Source organism: Sebastes umbrosus, chromosome 6 (assembly GCF_015220745.1).
Source record: "Sebastes umbrosus isolate fSebUmb1 chromosome 6, fSebUmb1.pri, whole genome shotgun sequence".
In the NCBI taxonomy this organism is placed as follows: domain Eukaryota; kingdom Metazoa; phylum Chordata; class Actinopteri; order Perciformes; family Sebastidae; genus Sebastes; species Sebastes umbrosus.
The window spans coordinates 20,827,766-20,847,149 of NC_051274.1; the positions used below are offsets into that span (position 1 = coordinate 20,827,766).

Genomic DNA, 19,384 nt, shown 5'->3' on the forward strand with positions numbered 1-19,384 from the left:
TGCACATATTTATGGAAAGTTTATCCCTTTTCTCATTTTATTGTGTCTTTTTTGTCCCGATATTTCAGTGTTTTTTTTACATTGTTCTTGTGGCCTTCTTTTTGCTTGGTCCTGATCCCAGTAAGCCCTTGAGTACTTTTTGTCATGTTTTTGGTATGTCTGTCTCTTGTCTGTGCCCTACCTTATTGTCAATACGGATGCCATCCTCTATTTTTGCTGCAAAACAAATCTACCTACGGGTACAAATAAAGTCACCTGACCTGACCTGACCTGAGCTGATCTGACCTGTATGACATTGTTTTTTTAGTAAGGTGAATTTAGTCTCAACTCCTTGAAAATACAATGTGCAAATAAAAAAAAAAAAAGTATAATGTGTAGGGCCTTGGATACATATTCTATGACAGCATTTTATGACCAGTAGAAGTGGGATGAAATTGTGGCTCTGGTTTTGAGATTACATAAATTCACATGGCTTATTGCCTATGAAGTATGCACGAAAGTGTTTGATTGGACAGGTGCCGGCAGGTAAACTGTACTGACATTTTAGGTCAGAGAGAATGTGAGAGAAGAGAGCAGATGGCACTCAGGAGGGGAGACAGAGCTGGCGTGAGACATGAACAAAGGGTTGGAGAGCTATGGGCTAAATAACAATTTACAACAGGATCTACTGTAAATTTATGGGTAATAGGCCTATACATCATGCAATTGAAATAGATTTGGTATCAGTTTGATTGTAATTAAACCAAAGAAAAAACATAGAAAAATACGTGATTAATGTGATCCTGTAAGCAGTACAACACAACTGTTTAACATTTAAACACGGCACACCATTTCCTCTGAATATCATTTATTGTTCAATCTACATCAGTCGGTCCTTGGACAAACCACCTCGGCTCATTTCATAGTTTGTAGGATACATTTATGACCAAAGAACACATTTCACACTGCTACAGATTGACAGAACTGCCATGTCGCATGTTAAGATATCTATTAACTGTCATGCTGAGTGTTTTTATCAGTAGTAATGACTCACTGATGCTGTTACTGCTGCTAGTGTGGCTTCTGGCATAATAATGGCATCTATAAGTCCCGGTGGATGGACGGCATTCCATAGTATCGTCCTTCTATGGTAGGAATTTGTACTGTAATTTACAGTTAGATGAAACAGGACCTTACATTGTCTGGCCCAGCTTAAAACAAATAGACAGACAGTGTAACATGTTAATACTTTGTAGAAAAAATCATATGCATTGATAGTTTCACCAATCCTCATAGCACAATGTCTTACTTGTACCTATTTTTTATTAGTTGTGCAATATTTGAAGATAGTAAACAGCTATGATCGTATACAGACCTTAATGTATCTACAGCTTTGTATATCCTTTTGGTTATGAGGATTAGCATAGTCATCCTGTACCTAATAGTATTTTCATGATTACATTGTATATAAAAAAAAGACCTCCGCAGAGTGACACTTCTGTACATGTATGTGTTTTCGCTTTGTACATAGCTGTAACGGTTAGCTTTCATTTTCACATTGTCTCCTCTCCCGTCCCTCACCATATTTCATGGCAACTTGTTTTGTAGCTTCACTTTGGCAGTCAGACCCAGTGGTGTGGATGGAGGACCCATGGCCTCCCTTGTCCAAACGCTCGACTCTCACAGAGTCAAGTCATCGCAAAGACCCGCTTTCCTGCCATGCCCTCAGACGGGCAGTCTTGTGCAGCATAGTTCCTTGTATAGTCTTTGATAGTTTTGTTGTTAGTGCTTTCGCAACTAACAAATGTTGTGCTAGTTTGTAGAACCCCCCCTTTTGTCCGGCTGGTCTGTAAAAGGCCATTTCACAGTTAAGTCCCAAGCAGCAGTCTTGTTCAGGGGTGGGGGTGAGAGACTTCCAGAGGCTCTGAAGGGCCCAGTAGCGCTGGTCCATTCACTCCAGCCAGATGCTAGACCAGTGGTTCCCGATATTTCTCTTCGTTTACACTCAAAAGCTTTTCAAGCTCCTTCTACTTTGTGCCATATTTGATTATTTTAAGCCCCAACTCATGCAAGACCCTCTGTAATCCGCATTATTAGGAAACACTGTGCTAGCCCAGATAGACCAGCCTTTTATGGCATGCAGCTAATACGGCTATTTCAGCTATAAAACTGGCTGTTTGAAGTATATATTTCTTGCAGCGGTATTAGACAAAGTACACTGTAATGAAAGCTTGAAAGACAATGTGTGGAAGCTTGTAATATGACACTTCTGAGCCATGTAATACATAATGAGCATCTGATGTTAGCTGTATTAGCTACAGTTGCTAGCCTTTTTGTGGTTTTAATGGCTGACTGGGGTAAAGGCCTGTATATGCTCTTGCCCTTCAGGGCCCCCGGGACTGTCCTTGACCTTTGACATCAGGATCATGAACCATCTCTCAGGGAGAGGCTTCAACATCCAAAGGCCTTCTTCAAAATCTGGACGCCAAGACGCAGGTCAGTGAGAAAAGGAGAAAAAGTATCCAACCACGGTCTGCATTTACTTAAAGTAGTTAAGACGTACAAGGTTTTCATATGAACAGGCAAAGTTGTCATTTTGTTGAACGAAAATTCTGTGGAGGATACTTTTTCACCCTTGTATTCACTTGCACTCCCCTCGGCCTTGCTTCTCAGCTTCCTCTCTCCCTCTCTCTCTCTCTCCCCCTGCCCTTCTCCAGCTCTTCTTTTTCCTTCACAGGCTGTTCTTGTCTGGCAACTCGGCTTCTGGACTACGGGGAAAGTAGACTGTGGCTTTGTGCTCCTCGTAGCGGTCGATGTGCTTGAGGTGTACCACCATGTGCAGGGCGTAGGCTAGGACGAGGAGCAGGATCAAAGATGTCACCAGGCCCATCAGGATGGCCGGCGTCAGGAAGGTGGCGCAGTCGCTGGCCGACGCAAACTTGTCTGACTGCACGTTGAAGGCCTGGATCTGGAAGAGCGCGGAGAGAAAACGGAAATACAAGATTAGGCTGAACTAAAGAGGACAACTGGCTCTTATTGGGCTTACCAGGCACAGAGACACTGGGCAGATGGACAGGTTGAGACAGCCTAGCAGATGGCTAAACAGACAGATTGACAGACTGCCAAACAGACGGTAACCAGACTGACTGAGTGACTGACAGCCAAACAGGCGGAACACTAAAGGAAATGGCTGGCAGACACACAGAGACATGCACACACGTGGGAAACAGGGGGGAAGGGGAAACTATGATATAACAGTGAATGTGCATACATTACTAGCAGATTTTACAACAACAGAGGTTGCGCCCCTTGTGCGACAGTGTACCTGGAAATCAGTGAAAGTGATGTGCCAGTTAGCGGATGTGTCAGTGTGCGAGCTGGGCACTAGCAGGGTGTCATATTTGTGCAGGCTGCTGACGTGCTGGCAATGGTAGGATGAAGTGGCCGGAGCGTAGACCTCGCTGGCGTTGAACGTGGCCTCCTGGGTCCAGTTGTAGTGGATGTGAACGCTGTCTAGTGTGAACCAGTTTTGACCAGCTGCCTCATAAAAAGTGTTTGACATCTGAAGCCTGGCGGAGGAGACAACGCAGTTAGTTGCATGCACAGTCCTCACTTAGGCAAGGTATATGCTGTATATTTGAACCCATTTGTGCCCGCAACTTATTTTCAAAATCTGTCCAACTGCTTGGATGAAAAAAAATAATTCTTATAATATATATCTAGTCTTTGGGCACATGAGACTACTGTTTTTGCAATAGACTCCATTATATTTTAGGAGAAATCAGCAGTCCCATGTGCCCAAATACTAGATATACTGTAGTATGATAAGAAAATGGCTGTATCTCAGAAACTACAAAGAGCACAAGTATTTGGTATTTATGATTTTTTTTTTTTGGTATCTATAAACTCAAGTTGAATATCAAAGATATGCACACATATGCGGTGTGAAAAAAATATTCACATGGAAAACATTTAATAAGCACAATGTTAGTGTTTTTCCTAATTTTTAAAAAGTCCTGACTTATTGACTATTGATAAAAGTGTGATTTTTCACGTGATCTAAAAAATTCAAAATTGTACTGTTAGATACTTGCCAAAAGTATGTTCATACCAAAGTCAATTTCAAGACTTTTGACCAATCAGAACAAATGTTGTGGTATTTTTCCTTATCAAAATAAATATAGTCTTTAATAGCTCAATGTGATAAATGCAAAGTTTTAGATAAGATGTTTGTCAGTGAAAATATTTGTATGTAAGTAATGTGCATTTTACCTGATTACTAGACCTCGCAAGTCCTCCACATCACCAAACCTTAATGAAAGCCTGCGGTAAAACAAAACCACAAATGTTAAAACATCTGATTTAACACAGTCATTTAGAGGAATTCTCAACTGACCACAGTAACTATTGAACTTATTACTGTCTTCTCAATACAGTACTTTTTCACATTTCCTTAGATATTTTAATTTATATTTCCATGTCTAACAGTAAGTAGTAAAAAGTATCAAACCTATGCCTTGGCTGTATATGTAGATAAGTGAGCACTATATGTGTCCATCCTGTCTTGTAATTACCAATTCTCTAAAAACCAAAACAAATTCCTCAAACACATGCTGTACTCATGACCCTGTCTGTCTGCAGGGTTGACTTACGTAGCTTTCTCCTTGGTGCAGATGGAGCCTTTAGTGTCCACAGGTGCGTTGGTGTTGAAGACCTTCTCCGTCAGGTCAATGAAGGTATGGTTCCTATAGCGGATTGCCAGGCGCTTCGCCTTGAACAGAATGCAGGTCTTCCCATTGTAAGACACGCTCAGAGGGCCATAAGGCCCCATCAGAGACTGGAGCAGCTTCCTCTTACTGGTAGACATCCCCGGCTGATGCCAGTTAAAAGGCTGTAAACATATGAAGAGAGGAATTAAGCACAGGAGAAATAAAGAAACTGCAGTAAGCTTGGTCAGCACCAGTTTTCATTCATTGACTGTCCTCTAGAGGGCGTTCAGATTTTTATTCAGAGACATACTCATGAGCCCTTGCCCATTTCAGGGGCTGGATGTGGCCCACAAAAGGTGCGTGCCCTAAAGGGTTTGCTGATCCTGCTAGTCGTCCTTGAATAAGAGCATCACAAAGACCAAAACAAACAGTGTGTTTGTGTACTCTTATCCAGCTGGTAAAACAATCATTTCTAAGTTTATCATTGGGAAGTTGACCTCAAATGGCCAAAATTTGTAAAGACCAGTCGTAAACTGACACAAGTGGCAAACTAATTGGAATTCAGCCTAGAAATGCAGACTTTGGAGTGTCCAGCCACTGAACAGGGACACAGCAATAGAGCTCATTCAAGTTATCCCATTCCTCAATACATGCAGCCAGATCGTTCTACAACATGTGTCAGCGTGATCTCGATTTATTCTATACAACTGATCCCAAACAAGCTTGCTTGGTATCTGTACCTCCATTTAGTGGAGGTCCAATTTAAAAACTTGTCTTTTGTGGCAATAAAATGTTCAGTGTTCCAACCACCACTGAATCTCAGATGAGGATGGAGCAGTGTTGTCTTCTCCTTAGAAAAACAGGAGCTTTCCAAATGTGCATATAATACTGTGGCAGCTGTAAAACTGCATTTCTGCACTGTGCAGATAGAAACTGCCCCCTATAGCTTTTTAATCTCTTTGCACAGAGGCCACATCTCATTGGAGAGCTAATCCAGCACTATTTTACAAGAAATGGCAGTCCGAGTGTCTATGAAGGGGTTCATTTTTGTTTGTTTAATGCAAAGTATTTAAATAATAATTGGAAATGTGAGGTATGGTAACCAAGATGACAACTTCCAAAACATTTAAAAGCTACAATACAGTAGTTTAGGAGAGGTTACTGTAAGGAATCAGTTGATCTATATAGTGCCTGGATGCATCACCTGATACAGCATATGGTTTCAATGTATTCTCAGTCAGAGTGGTCCTATGTGTGTGTGTGTATGTGTGTGTGTGTGTGTGTCTGTGCGTGTGTGTGTGTGTGTGTGGCAAGGATGTTTTACCTCTGGTGAATGTGAGACCAACAATATTCCCACATCCAAGGTCAAGTCAAGTGTGGCTGAGTGATGCTCTGTTTTGTCCGCGTGCATCCCAGCGTGTGTCTTGTGTGTGTGTTTATATGTACAGATAAAGATAGAGGGCCGATGGTGGAGATAGTGAGACGGGAGAAGAGAGAGTGTTTGTGTACCTGCAGTATTCTCCTGAGTGGGTTTTCATCTTCAGGCGTCAAAATAACCTCTTCACTTTCTAAGCCGTATTCACCATCTTGACCTGAAAAACACGTACACACATTACTGCACCACCGTGAAAGATTATATCAGTACACACACATTAAGCTGATTGCAATGCTGCAATGCAGATTGCAACATAATCATAAAAGTTCAGCCGATTTCACACACGCCACACACACACACACACACACACACACACACACGCATAAGCACAGAGGGATCCTGCGTACACCTCGGCACTCAGGCTCCTATCTATTTCCAGTTCTTTGCGTCATTTCAGTGACTCATCAGCAGTTTGTTTCACAGTTACGGTAGTATTGTTCAGTGTTTACAAATACTGCTCATCTTGTTCCAGCAACCTATGATTTGCAAATCACATCATTTTAAGGAACGTCTCCATCATTTTTTTTCTGCCTTTTTGTCAAAGAGCCTAAATATAACACATCTGAATTGGCACTGAGGTGTACGGATCACACACACAAGCCGCACTTCAAAATCTGCAGCATAGATGCAGCATTAAGAATGAAATGTCAGTGCTATCTATCCAACACGTCAGCATCAAAATGAACATGGCAGGTTGGATTGAATCAGGCCTTGTGTCACACCACATTTGTTACTTACTTGATATGACTCTTGTTGCATGTCTGGGGTTCTCTTTGCTGTGGAAAAGACAGAAGACACAACAGTAAGGTCCGGGGATCACAAGACAAGATGCAGGGAAATGTTTTTCTTTTTTTGATAATGCTCCATAATGTACAGGATGCTTGTTTAGCATTTTCCCTCAAGCAGGAAAGTTCATTGTCTAGTGATGCAGCTGCAGCAAGCGCAGGGACAAAAACAGCTTTGCAGGCTGGTCTATATATATATATATTAAAAAAAAAACCCTCTAAGAATAGTATATGTTGTAAAATGAAATTGATAGACTTATATAATAGGTTTGAATGATTATTCTCCTTTTCACTCAAATTTTATACAACATATTAGTGTCATTTTGTGCTACAAAAATAATGTATGAGTTAGATAAAAAGCTCTATGCTTTTAAGTTGTTAAATAAAAGTACACATTTTGTGTATGGCATGCCATTTACAAAATGTAGTTTGCCACTAAACTGCCATATATAAGTATACTGGGTAACAATTTACAATAACCATCATTTACAAATAATAAATTGATAATTAATTAAACTTACTTAATAGTTATTTTACTGTTATCAAACAATGAAATGCTAATTAATAATGTCTACTAATTATTAGTAATGTTATAATTTCTGTTATTTTATTATTAGTTTGTGTAATATGAAACAATTAGTTTATAAATTATATATTGTATCAAGGTTGATAGGAGATAATTCCATTCTGATTACATTAGTAAAGTATTATTAACAGTTTATTGTTGTGCATATTATAACATTTTACATAATATATTAAGTATTTGTTAATGATTAGCAGTAAACCTTTAAGAAATCATTTATAAAACGTTTATAAACATTACATAGATAGATGGACCACAAACCAATTATCTAAATATTGTTTATAGATTATTTACAATGTATTTATTAACCATTTAACAAGGTATTATACTCATCAGTCGCAACTTTATAATAGCCATCCAAATAATGTTTATAGATGGTTAACAAACTAATTATTAATCATTTACAAAGTGTTACAAATATCTATCTATGTAATGTTTATATATGATTTACTAACAATTTCTTAAAGGTTCACAAAACATTCTGTCATCATTAACAAATACTTAATATAGTATATAACATGTTGTAATGTGTGCAACAATAAACTGTTAAAATAACAAATTAAAGCATTCCTAATAATTACCAAACATTATTCATTTTAATTTCATGGTTGTTAACAGTAAAATAACTATTAACTAAATTTTAATCAATTTACCTTTCATAAATGATGGTTATTATAAAGTGTTACTGTATATTGTTGTATTGAATATGTATGAAAGTGACCATAATGAAAAAATAAATACACAAATGTTATAATGTGATTTACAGACTTATTAAATTACACATTTTGCAACATATATGATCCATAAAGACTTTTCTTTTTTTTACATGGGACATGGCCCACAGAGTTTTATTATCAGTCCACAAATAAATAGGTTTGCTTGGTGTTTATGTTGCGAGAATAGTCTTTGTGTGGCGTGTTGCTTTTACTAAATGACAGATTTCTGATTTGGGATTGACCTATATAATGCCTACACAGTGACAAACCTTTTCCTTCACGTGTTTGACCTAGCTGTCCTTCTCTCAGTCTAAACAAACCCTGTATAGCCGTTGACTTCTTGAAGTTAATCCTGATCCTTTTAACTGTCTAATCAAAGATTTCATACGTCAGCAATGGGCTTACTGAGCGACGCTGACATGGCTGGTCCAGCCAATGCTCTCTGACTGTGTGGTCTGCCCTATAGCCTGTCCTTAGTGAACATCTGGGCTGCTTTACTAATCCCATCACAATAGCCAATTATACAGGACTTGTAAACCCTAACAACAACTAGCGTGTGTCTGCTGTGTCATGTTACTTCAGTCTTTTTGTTTATCAGCTTTGGTTGTAAGTATTTCAGATCATTTTATGAATTGCAGCACAACAGAAGCAGTGATTGATATTATCTTTGTTATCTTTAGTTGAACAGTAACGCTGTGATCTCGTAGGGAAGGCCTTTTTAGTAGATAGACTGAGGATGACCTGAATATTTATTGAACACAAAAAAGCCAGTCAATAGCTGCGACTGTTCGCACTTTGTTTCTCTGAACCAGATGCTGGTGGAGCTGCCCCATATACTGTAGTTAAGTGATCTATGAGTAACAACTACAACCTAGATTTTGTAATAAAAAAGAGTTAGGAAATGGAGATTCACCTGCTTCAAATTTACCCAAAACTTCCCTATTACTTCCACAAGCCAGAGAGTACAGTGTTGTGATTTATGAGAGGGGGAGTTACGTATAATCAATTTGTAACAGGTTTTATTGTTGGTCGTAAATCACGTTCTCATTAAGATTATCTCATAGTCTTCTTTCCATTATGTGAAGGGAGTATGGAGCATTATGTATCTTACATTTATTTTTTTTCACTTGCCTTTCATGCTCAAAATCTCAAACTGGATTTTGGCCAGATTCAAGGAAATGATGGATCTTTTCACGTCACTATGACATTTTCACTGATTGGCTCAAGGGCCGCATTGTTGGCTCATTCATCCATGGATGCCATGCACAATATCTCAGACGCAGCTGTCTACTTTTTTTTCCAGATAGAACATATTATGCATCCCTTTCGTCCATTCTGACATTTTAAAGGTTTTTACTCGTTGGACAAGACAGCGCAATTAAAGATCAAACCAAGGTGAGCAGACTTGGGCAGCAGCTACCGGATGAACTGGTATTAGTGTGTCTGATAACACTGGAAGTTACAGATTTAGGGTAGGTTGCCAGACATATCAGTTCCAGCAGACTGGAGCTGTTATCTACCAGTCTGGTGCCGTTTCCACCTGGACAATATTATATCGTTTAGTGCCAGGTGGATTTGGATTAGTGGTAAGCACAGGCCGGGTCCACTGGAGCCCAAATGTGGGGAGACACAGGTCCTGAACAAGATGAAGAGATTAAGGCTTGATGTCAGAGCCTACGGCGCTCTGGACAGTTCAAGTGCTAATTAATACATCTGAACTGACGTCAAAATGGTGACTTATTGTACACCCGTCCGATAGATTTGCACTTTGACCATGACCATTGTAATCGAGCTAATTAGAAACGGAGCAGTTTAAGGTCATTTAGTGCCCCCTCGTGAAATGTACTTTCCTTCTTTATTAGACTTATTTCTTGGACCTTTATTCATTGAATTTATTACATTGGACTTCTATCAATACATCAATATGATAATCTTACTGTGTCGATTGTTCATAATAAAAGAAATGTCTCCAATATTTTCTTTTCCATAAAAGTACTCAATGTTCTCAACTGAATGAGTAAAGCAGAGGGTGCAGACGGTTTCATACACAGGATCGAATTCTGCAGTAAAGCGAGCTCATGGTGCACAACATGTAGACGCAGGCTACTCTTTTATTGATTTTGACTTAGTTTCAGGTCACCTGGTTATCATGCAGCTGTAGAGTAATCATGTGGGTTTTTCCTCAGTAAATCAAATTGAATTGAATTCAGCTTCAGTCCAGTTGAACACGTAATGCCAGCTACATGATGATGTCTGTAGAATGTGAGGCTATATTTGAAACCGCCTACTACATGCTACTGACGAACGCAGTGTACAGTAAATAGACTTCCATTTAGTTTTTGCTTTTCTAGTCTTCCGACCACTCAAAGCGCTTTACACTACATGTCAGCATTCACCCATTCACACACACATTCATACACTGATGGCAGAGGCTGCCATACAAGGTGCCAACTTTGCATCAGGAACTAATCTAAATACTCATTCACTCATTCGGGAGCAATTTGGGGCAAAGTGTCATTTGCTCAAGGACACATCAACATGTGACCAGAGCAGCCTGGGTGATGAACCGCCGACCTTCCAATTGGTGGACGACCTGTTCTATCCTCTGAGCCACAGTCACACTAATACAAGTTCATCCGTTAGCTGCTGCCCTAGTCTGCTCACCTTAGTTTGATCTTTAATTGCGCTGCCCTGTCCAATGAGTAAAATCTTTAAAATGTCAGAATGGACGAAAGGGATGCATAATATGTTCAATCTGGAAAAAAAGTATACAGCTGCGTCTGAGATATTGTGCATGGCATCCATGGATGAATGAGCCAACAATGCTGCTCTACCTTCTGAGCCACAGCCGCCCCTCAGTATACAGTACATACGTAGTATGGAACGTAAATTGATTTATTTCATAGTAAGCTAGGCCGGGTTTCGCAGGTTTCTGGTGTTGGAAAGCGGAAGTAAACAGCACGGACAATAGCAAACTGCTGCTTCTTTACATTACAAAAATGACCGAAAGTGACCGTTCATGCGCTTTGCATTGTGGGATACAGTAGGCGAGGTAGACTGGTCCGATGCATACTGGAGATTTTTTCCAAATCAGTACGACATCTGGGTATTTTAGGCATACTCCAGATTTTGCTTTTGTTTGCATACTGCATACTACATGCTACATTTTGGCCAAATCAGTGCATACTACAATAATATGCGGTTTCGGATACAGCCTCAGTGATCAGCAGCGAGGTACTATGCTGTCATTTCCTGTATACCAGCTTGTCAACCTACAATCTGCATCATGATTGGATTGGCTAGATTAGAGACTCCCTGGGATTTGTGTGTGTTTGTGTTCGTGTAGCCTAAACACATGTTGGCACTCCCTTGTATACTTTCCTATGAACTTGCTTGTATCATACAAGCAAGTTGTATGTAATGTGTTCTTAATATTTCATGGGTAACAATATGCAGAGGTGGGGGACTCGAGTCACATGACTTGATTCGAGTCACAAATTTAAGGACTAACATTGATAAAAGACTCGACTTGACTTTGACATGATATTGATGACTTGAGACTTGACTTAGACTTGACACAGATGACTCGAAAGGACTTGACTTTTTTATTAAATATTTGCATTTGTCTAGATATTGACAAGTTATGTCTTGTTTTTGAAACATGATTGGGTGATTTCAAGTGCAATGCGCGCAAACTTGGCAACCTACTGGGACGCAGCAGAATAGCATAGGCCAGCGCTCGAGGCAGCCATCATGGAGGGGGCTAGTCCAAAAATAATCAAATTTGGATTCAGCTGTCAATGTAGAATTGCGAGAGAGTACACAATTAAGGAGTGTGCATGCACTCTGTCACACACTAGGTCATGTGCACACACAGTGAGAAGAGGAACTGAAGAGGAAAAACAATGGCGTCCCAAAGCGATGGTGGGATTTTACGCTTGAGAACACAAAGTTTGCCGATATTTGAATAAAAAAACTGTTGCTTTATGAATTGAATGCATGTGATTTACTTCGGAAACGGGTTAAACTGGGGTAGATCATCAGAATTTCATATGATTTGACCTGTGACTTGCTTGACTCATAGCAGGGACTCAACCTAACTTGCTTGACTCTCACCACAGGAACTTGAGACTTGCACATGTGTGACTTACTCCCCGCCTCTGACAATATGACAGTTTACTTATACAATAAATCCAAATATTTACATTTGCCCAGGTGAATGCTGGGTAAGCATGTTTGTATATGAAAGAGCTGCCAAAAGCAATATGCCTTTGGCAGCTGGCAGTTGTGACTGAAACCTCAGTAGCGTGGCCGGTCCTCGGACGCTGCTCACTTATCACCTGCACTGATATGTGAAACCTTACAAATCCTATAACAACATAAAGGTTAAAAACTCCCCCCAGACATCTAAATTTCATATCTGATTTACATATTTAGGAATCCATGTAAACACTGCGCAGCTACAGGGGGATTAACAATTGTTTGTGTCATTGTAAACAAGCTGCATACCCCCACCCCCTTCTCCCCTCCTTCACCCCAGCCCATCCCAAACACAAGCGAATGAGATCTCGTTCCTCTGCACCTATAGGCCCCAGCTGGCTGGAAGGAGCCAGAGGAGTCTCTGTGCGAGCATGAGTGCTAACTAAAGCCCAGCCGTTTGTTCCTGTGCCAGTTTCGCGAGGTCAGCAACCCAGGACTGCTGCGGCCCCGTCATTGGCTCAGCCTGTCACACGGTGCCTGGGTGCTGAACAGGCCCTTTATATAATCAAAGCCATGCCAGAGCCACTCCTTGGCTCACCTCGCTCCCCTCTGCATACAGTAGATCCCCAAATATGCGCGCACGCAAGTGTACGAACATGCACCTATATACTTAACATAATGTTCCAAATCGCCAGAGTGAATGATGATCGTTAGTCTGTTCATGATTACAGATATTTTTAGAGAGTCTGGCTTTGAAATATTAATATTAACGACAATGGGAATCATTTATGCTACTGATGGTATCTCGATCGATACAGTGTATTCACCGGACGTCCTTATTCAAGCCTGTAGATGGATAGCTGATTATCATCCCTCATGCGGAGAGAAGGTGTGGTGCCTGCTCCACAAAGTTGTAAACAAACCCTCTTCTCCTCTGCTACCACACAGAGCTGAGCCACTGAGACTGTCCTTAAATCAGGATCATCCTCTACATCCTACTACAGGAATACAGTGCTGCTGGGGAGTAATAGCTAGTTGTTTGTTTTGTTGAGTACAGTAGTTAACTGTTTTCTGTGTGGTTCATTAAGCTTATTGTAAGCTACTCTTTACATTAAAAGAAACAGAAGAACACAGAATATTTAGCAATTGAATGTGGATCTTTAGCCATTAGATTTTGGTTTTCAGCCTAGAACCGTTGTCATTGTGTATATCAATAGTGTATCAGACTACAGTGACGTGTTCTTGTACTCGTATTTCCTTATATTATGCCTACATGAAATTTCAAACCCGGCTATGATAGTATTTCACAATGTACAGGGTGAACTACTTCTGCAAAGTAATGTTAATCTCAGTATTATTTTAGGGGTAAAAGTCAAATATGTTCTAATTTCATTCATTAAAAAAGCACTCAATGGTTGGGGTGAACTATTGTGTCCCTTACGGGGCAGGAAAACACATCTTAATCCCGCACTGTGCAGGTGCTGACCTATTAATAGATTTATTAGTGCAGATTAAGCTTTAGGAGTTTACTAAAACGCCGCTCACAGCCCTGCTGCTGTCATTTCAGCGAAGCTTTGGTTGCTGCTTCAAATTTGACCTCGGGTCAAAGTGCTAGAGTTATCTAAATCTTCCTACGCCTCTGAGATCAAATACCTCAGCTCTGCATGGTGTGGACCGTCTAATATCATGACTGCGTTCAAACGGGGGAATCAAACATATTTCTACTTGTGATTATTCACCTTTGACTTGATCTTGTCTCACTAAATCTTATGTGAATATTGTTAAAATTAGCTAGTGGTCTTTTAACCCTTTAATTTCTCCCTGAAAGGGGATCACTGATCAATCTTCCACTGGAAATCCAATACTTGACCTCTAATCTGTGTCTATATTTGGGTCGGTCTGTCAGTGTTTAACGGTTTTAAGATAAATGTAAGCACATGTTGACTATACATGTTGACTATACACGGTGACGGATAAACCTTTGAAACGGCAAAACAAAATAGACTTGACACTGTGTTACTATGTCAGACTGCAGATCAACAAACAGGAACAAATATGCATAGTGCAGTTTGTGGCATAAGTGTTTTTATATCCAGACTTTCACAATTATTTTGTAGCTTGAAAATGAGTTAATATTGAAAGAGTGCTGTGTCTAATTGTGCTGACCCCATTCAGTCTTTGTAAATGCGTCAGTGGCCATTTTTCATGAGATAGTGTGAATGATCTAATGTCATTTGAGTGTGTTGCAGCAGGCTCTAGCAATTGGGTCATATCTAATTGACTTGTGTAAGTGTTTGAGACATTTACTGGGCCAGGTTAACTAAACACTGGTTTTATTGGTAATTGAATGGGAATTTTATTGTAATTAAAACATGTGACTTGTATAAATACAACTTTTTTATATCAGCAGCGCACACGTTCGTGCTACTCATTACATTTGTGACCAGCATTTTATTTCCGTCTGCTCTCTTCAGAGCAATAAAAAAAGCTTACAACAGCGTCAACATTTTTTTTTTTTTCATTTGCAAACAACTATAAACTACAGATGCAAAATCTCATCTTGCAGTATTTTCCCTCATTCTTTAGCTTTGCCTGCGCTGTTGATAAAGTCGGTCCGGATGAGGTAAGAGGTCATTTCCAAAATTACAACTTAGTCTTTGGACCCCTAATCTGGATCATTTTCAGCGGGAAATGTATCATGCTTGGATTATTTTACAAGTGTTGCTACCATAGGGATTATTACAGTTATGTAAAAATGTATTACATGCATTATTTATGACCTTTTGACCTGTAATTATTTTGTTTTAAACGGGGAAAGGGACACTATTTCTAAAATGTACTTCCTAGAAAGTATTTGGATGATGATGAATGGGGTTGTTAAGGCAGATATAACCATACAGCAGGTCTCATCTCTGGCTAATAGTTTTAATAACTTTATACAGCTTTTGTCTATCAATCATAGTCCAGTTCCATATTTGTCATAGCACCGCACGTCAGCTACCAGCTTACTGAACATTTTCTCTCCATCATCTTCCTGCAGTCTCTATTAACAGTAGAGGCTTCTAACTCTAACTATACCTTTTCCTTCTGCATTGCCAACCAATGTTATGCACCCTACAAGGCCTCTGAAATGAAAGACTGCTCTTATATAACAGTATCTTGGAGTGTGGCAGAAACCGAGAACGGAGCTGTGACCGGGGACTGCAACTGTTACGTTGCAGAGTTACGTGCAAAGTTTGATCCGGGGAATAGGCTCGAAAAACCCCAGGAGAAATTAACGTAGCCTCTCTCCGTCGGAGAGACTGCGGCGAAAAGTTAAGATAGGGATCTGTCAGGGTTTCACAAACACCAGATTGAGCTGGAACGAACGCAATCCCATGAGACGCTGTATATTGAATTCTAAATCCAAGTTATCTGTGCCCTACACTTGCAAACATGTGTACAGATAAGATTGTGCAATAAATGAAAGCGTGCCAGTAATAATCTTTCATTCTCTGAAGTGTATTACTGCCCTGAACGTGGAACATTGTGTCAGAAACTGCAGCATATTATGGCTTTGAAGCATTCGCGCTATAGAGGATTGTGTGTGTGCCATGATGCATGGCATAGTTTCAAGAGCCTTACGTGGTTTTGGCACAGTATTTCTGCCCTGATGTCTCTATAAGCGGGCAGGGACTGGTGCTCGCAAAGGCCCTGCGTGGCTGCCGACTCAGTCCCGTCCCTGTGACACTGTTGTGAGTACCTCCAGGTTGGAGCTCTGAATATTTTATCCAGATTTGACCTGCAGGACTGCATGTGCATTATGCAGACATGGCCGGCTAGAATTCCCTTCTCCTCTCTCTCTCTCCCTCTCTCTCTCTCAATGACTGCATCAGTAAACAGACCCCAGCAGACCATCCCTGATGCATCCTCTCCTCTCCTCCCTGTCCCATCCTTGTTTACCTTCCCTCTGTTCTGTTTCTGCTCCCCCTCTTCTCTTCTCTCCTCTCCCCTGCAGGCCCACTGTCCCAACCTTATTCAGCTCCCTTCTGCCAGACCAACACTACTGTACAGAGACAACAGCCCCCATCCGTGATCGATGAGCAGCGTCTGATGCAGTCCCCAAGACTGAGACAAACAAAGCCCTCGCAGCTCAGCTCTGTCTGACACACCGACACTGCCTGCATTCACCCCTTTTGTGCTGCACCCAAGGTGGGATTGAGGAGAAGGGAAGGGAGACAAAGACCCCAAGAGAACACATCAGCATCCCCAGCATCCCAGCATCCCAGCAGCCCCGCATGCATCTCCCCTATACCCCTCCCCCCCACCCCCACACCTCCTCCCCTACACCCCTCCTCAGCCATATAGAGGATGGATTTACCTTCTGTCCAGGATTTTAGGCACTTCGTCATAGGTGAGCCCCGGCTGAAACTCTTCCTCAGTGAAGGAGAGGCCAGTCCGGCTGAGAGCGGACAGCAAGGCGAGGGAGCAGAGGAGGAATGCGTGTGCAGCCATTGAGACAATGAGAGGAGACTGCCGCTGGTTGAGCTCCTGCTTCATAATCTGCTCTCCTAGCAGTGCCTGACTCCCAGCTCCTCTGACTGGCAGCCGCCGCGGCCAATGGGGCGGCGAGCAGAGCCGATCAGCTTGCGTCACAGTCTCCCCCTTCCTCCTCCTCTACCTCTCACCCTCCTCCCTTCTCTGTCATCCTCCCTCTGCCTCTCTCACACTCTGCTCACCCTCCCACATCCACTCCTGTGCTCTCTATCTCCTCTTCCTCTGCTTCATGCACACATAGCCGCAGGCAAGCCCTATGTATAGACAGCAGCTCATTCTTTTTCATGGCACCATCTCATCACACCTATGCTACCTTACAAGTAAAACATTCACACACATACTCCCATATCCATGTTGGCATACTCAGTCACAGGCACACACACACACACCTCTGTGGAAAATCACCTGGGAATGTCAAGGTCAGATTGTGCAGGAGGATTGGAGGATGTTGACCTGACTTTAGGTGGCCACAACAAAAAACAAAAAAACGGAGCCATGACTGCATGACCTAGATCTCCAGCGCGCTGCCACAAAAGCAGAATTAATTCACTTGATCTATGTGTTGTTGTGAGCACTGAGAGGGCCCGCGGCTGAGAAATTGTCCACTGAGGCTGCAAATATGGATGACAGGAGCAGCTGAGCAGCCGTGAGATGAGACGGCACTAAGGGTCCAACCCTGACGACCCTGACGGCTGATCCAGTTTCCTCCTCATTATTTAGCCCCCGATGCGTGTGACGCCTCAGGATCTTGATACATCCCCCCTCTCATATCTTTTATATCCATATCCGATGATATGATGATTTTCAGAGCAGAACATTAAGAGTGGTTATATAACCAAATGTTGTGACCTACTATCATGGTAGATTTTCACATTGATGCGTGGCAATGATTCACACTAAAAGAGTGACGGTGGAGCATGTCGACTTAGCTCCTATAGAAATACTTAAATAAACAGTATATAGTTTGTGTCATAGTCAACACATACTGGATGACTATGACACACCTATAGCCATTACCTGATTGTTTCAAAGATTATTTGAAGTAATATTATAGCTAATATTGAGTTCAATGTTAGGAGCATTTGGGGGCATGTATTGCCCTGTAATTCAGCATGACATATTTCTTCTGTTTGGAAATGGATGCAGGGTGTTAACAATGCTAGTCGTCTCAACAAAAGCCTTTAGGGTTAATACCTGCTTGAGGGACAGGCAGCCTACATTTAAGTGGATAATCTATTATGAGATGATACACTACCAACTTAGATAAAAGAGAAAAAAACACCCAAAACACCAGTTATTATTATTAGGAAACAGAATAACATCTTTCTCGCTGTCCGTACGTCAATTTTTGTGTAACTAATGTGCCGCACTGTTATGAGGATCCATAGGACTACATATGTCATTTTGTTTGTGTGTGTGTGTGTGTGTGTGTTAAAGTATTGCTGAGTGTGTGTGAGAGGTCAGCTATGTCTCCTAGGCCACGCAGTAACAGGAGGTGACTAAAGGCTGCCTCAGCCCTCTGCGTCTGCCTGCCACAGTCACTTCCACCGGCCAGTGTGTCAGTCTACTGGAGGGAAAGTGCAAACTACACTGTCACTGCTGTCATCACAGAGTGACTGCATCACAGAACGTCCTGCAGAAAGACATCCAGGTGTGACTTTAAAAGAACATATATTACGCCATGATGTCTCATAACATTTGGTCCAACAGTACATACTGGATACACATCTATCCTTAATAGTATAGGGACAGTTTATCTCACTATTTCTATGTTCTTTTTAACAACTGTGATTCAGGTCCACATGTGATACCAAGCACCAGAAGTATGGTACAACGATTTAGCTAGAGAACAGCCTCGATAGTCATTAAAGTGAGACTAACTTTTAAAACATTACATAACACACTATTCATCTTACAAATGAAAAGTTGAGTTGATAAGCAATAAAATACACAGGCTTACTTGATCTGTTATGACAAGTAGCTTATGGTGGCTAATGTTAGCTAACTTGAGATATTGCTGTGTAACCATAAACTGTATATAAGAAATGGTAGTAGTCATCGTGACGTTACCCATTGGTTTGTGGACTTCCGTTTTGAAGCCTCGAGTTCAGGCATTTTGGCTGTTGCCATCTTGGTTTTTTGCAACCAGAAGTGACACGAGAGGGTGGAGCTAAGTACCGAACGCTGAATAAGACATTTCTAGGCGACCAAAATGTTACAATTAACTTTCGTGAACTGAAAACACACTGTGAAAGGGTTAAAGTTGTAAGACGAAAAAACGGACAATTCCCAGAACGGACAACGCCGTGGTAGCGACCTGTCAACTGAACTGTTCTGACATTCGTTATATACTGCCCAAAAACTGATGACAAGACAATTATTTTCCATTTCATGTAATTGTATTGCTAGAAAACTACATTAAAATTAGGTTTTATGATGCT

At 41.1% G+C, this 19,384-nt stretch overlaps 1 protein-coding gene across 1 annotated transcript; it reads right to left on the bottom strand.

Moving 5' to 3' along the window:
• Positions 1-830: 830 nt before the first annotated feature.
• On the bottom strand, positions 831-16,978 carry atp6ap1lb (ATPase H+ transporting accessory protein 1 like b). Its single transcript, XM_037773052.1, has 7 exons — positions 16,768-16,978; positions 6,862-6,899; positions 6,198-6,280; positions 4,632-4,870; positions 4,252-4,302; positions 3,305-3,548; positions 831-2,947 (listed from the first exon to the last, which is right to left on the bottom strand). The coding sequence occupies exons 1-7, from the start codon at positions 16,944-16,946 to the stop codon at positions 2,711-2,713; spliced, it is 1,071 nt and encodes a 356-aa protein (XP_037628980.1). The 5' UTR covers positions 16,947-16,978; the 3' UTR covers positions 831-2,710.
• Positions 16,979-19,384: the final 2,406 nt, after the last annotated feature.

What these genes read in the sequence shown, in the direction of transcription:
- atp6ap1lb (XM_037773052.1), bottom strand. Translation starts at nt 16,946, where the DNA reads ATGAAGCAGGAGCTCAACCAGCGGCAGTCTCCTCTCATTGTCTCAATG. An exon ending in TGCAACAAGAGTCATATCAA is followed by an intron (nt 6,281 to 6,861) that starts GTAAGTAACAAA and finishes CGTGTTTTTCAG; the next exon opens with GTCAAGATGGTGAATACGGC. An exon ending in TCACTTTCACTGATTTCCAG is followed by an intron (nt 2,948 to 3,304) that starts GTACACTGTCGC and finishes GCGCTCTTCCAG; the next exon opens with ATCCAGGCCTTCAACGTGCA.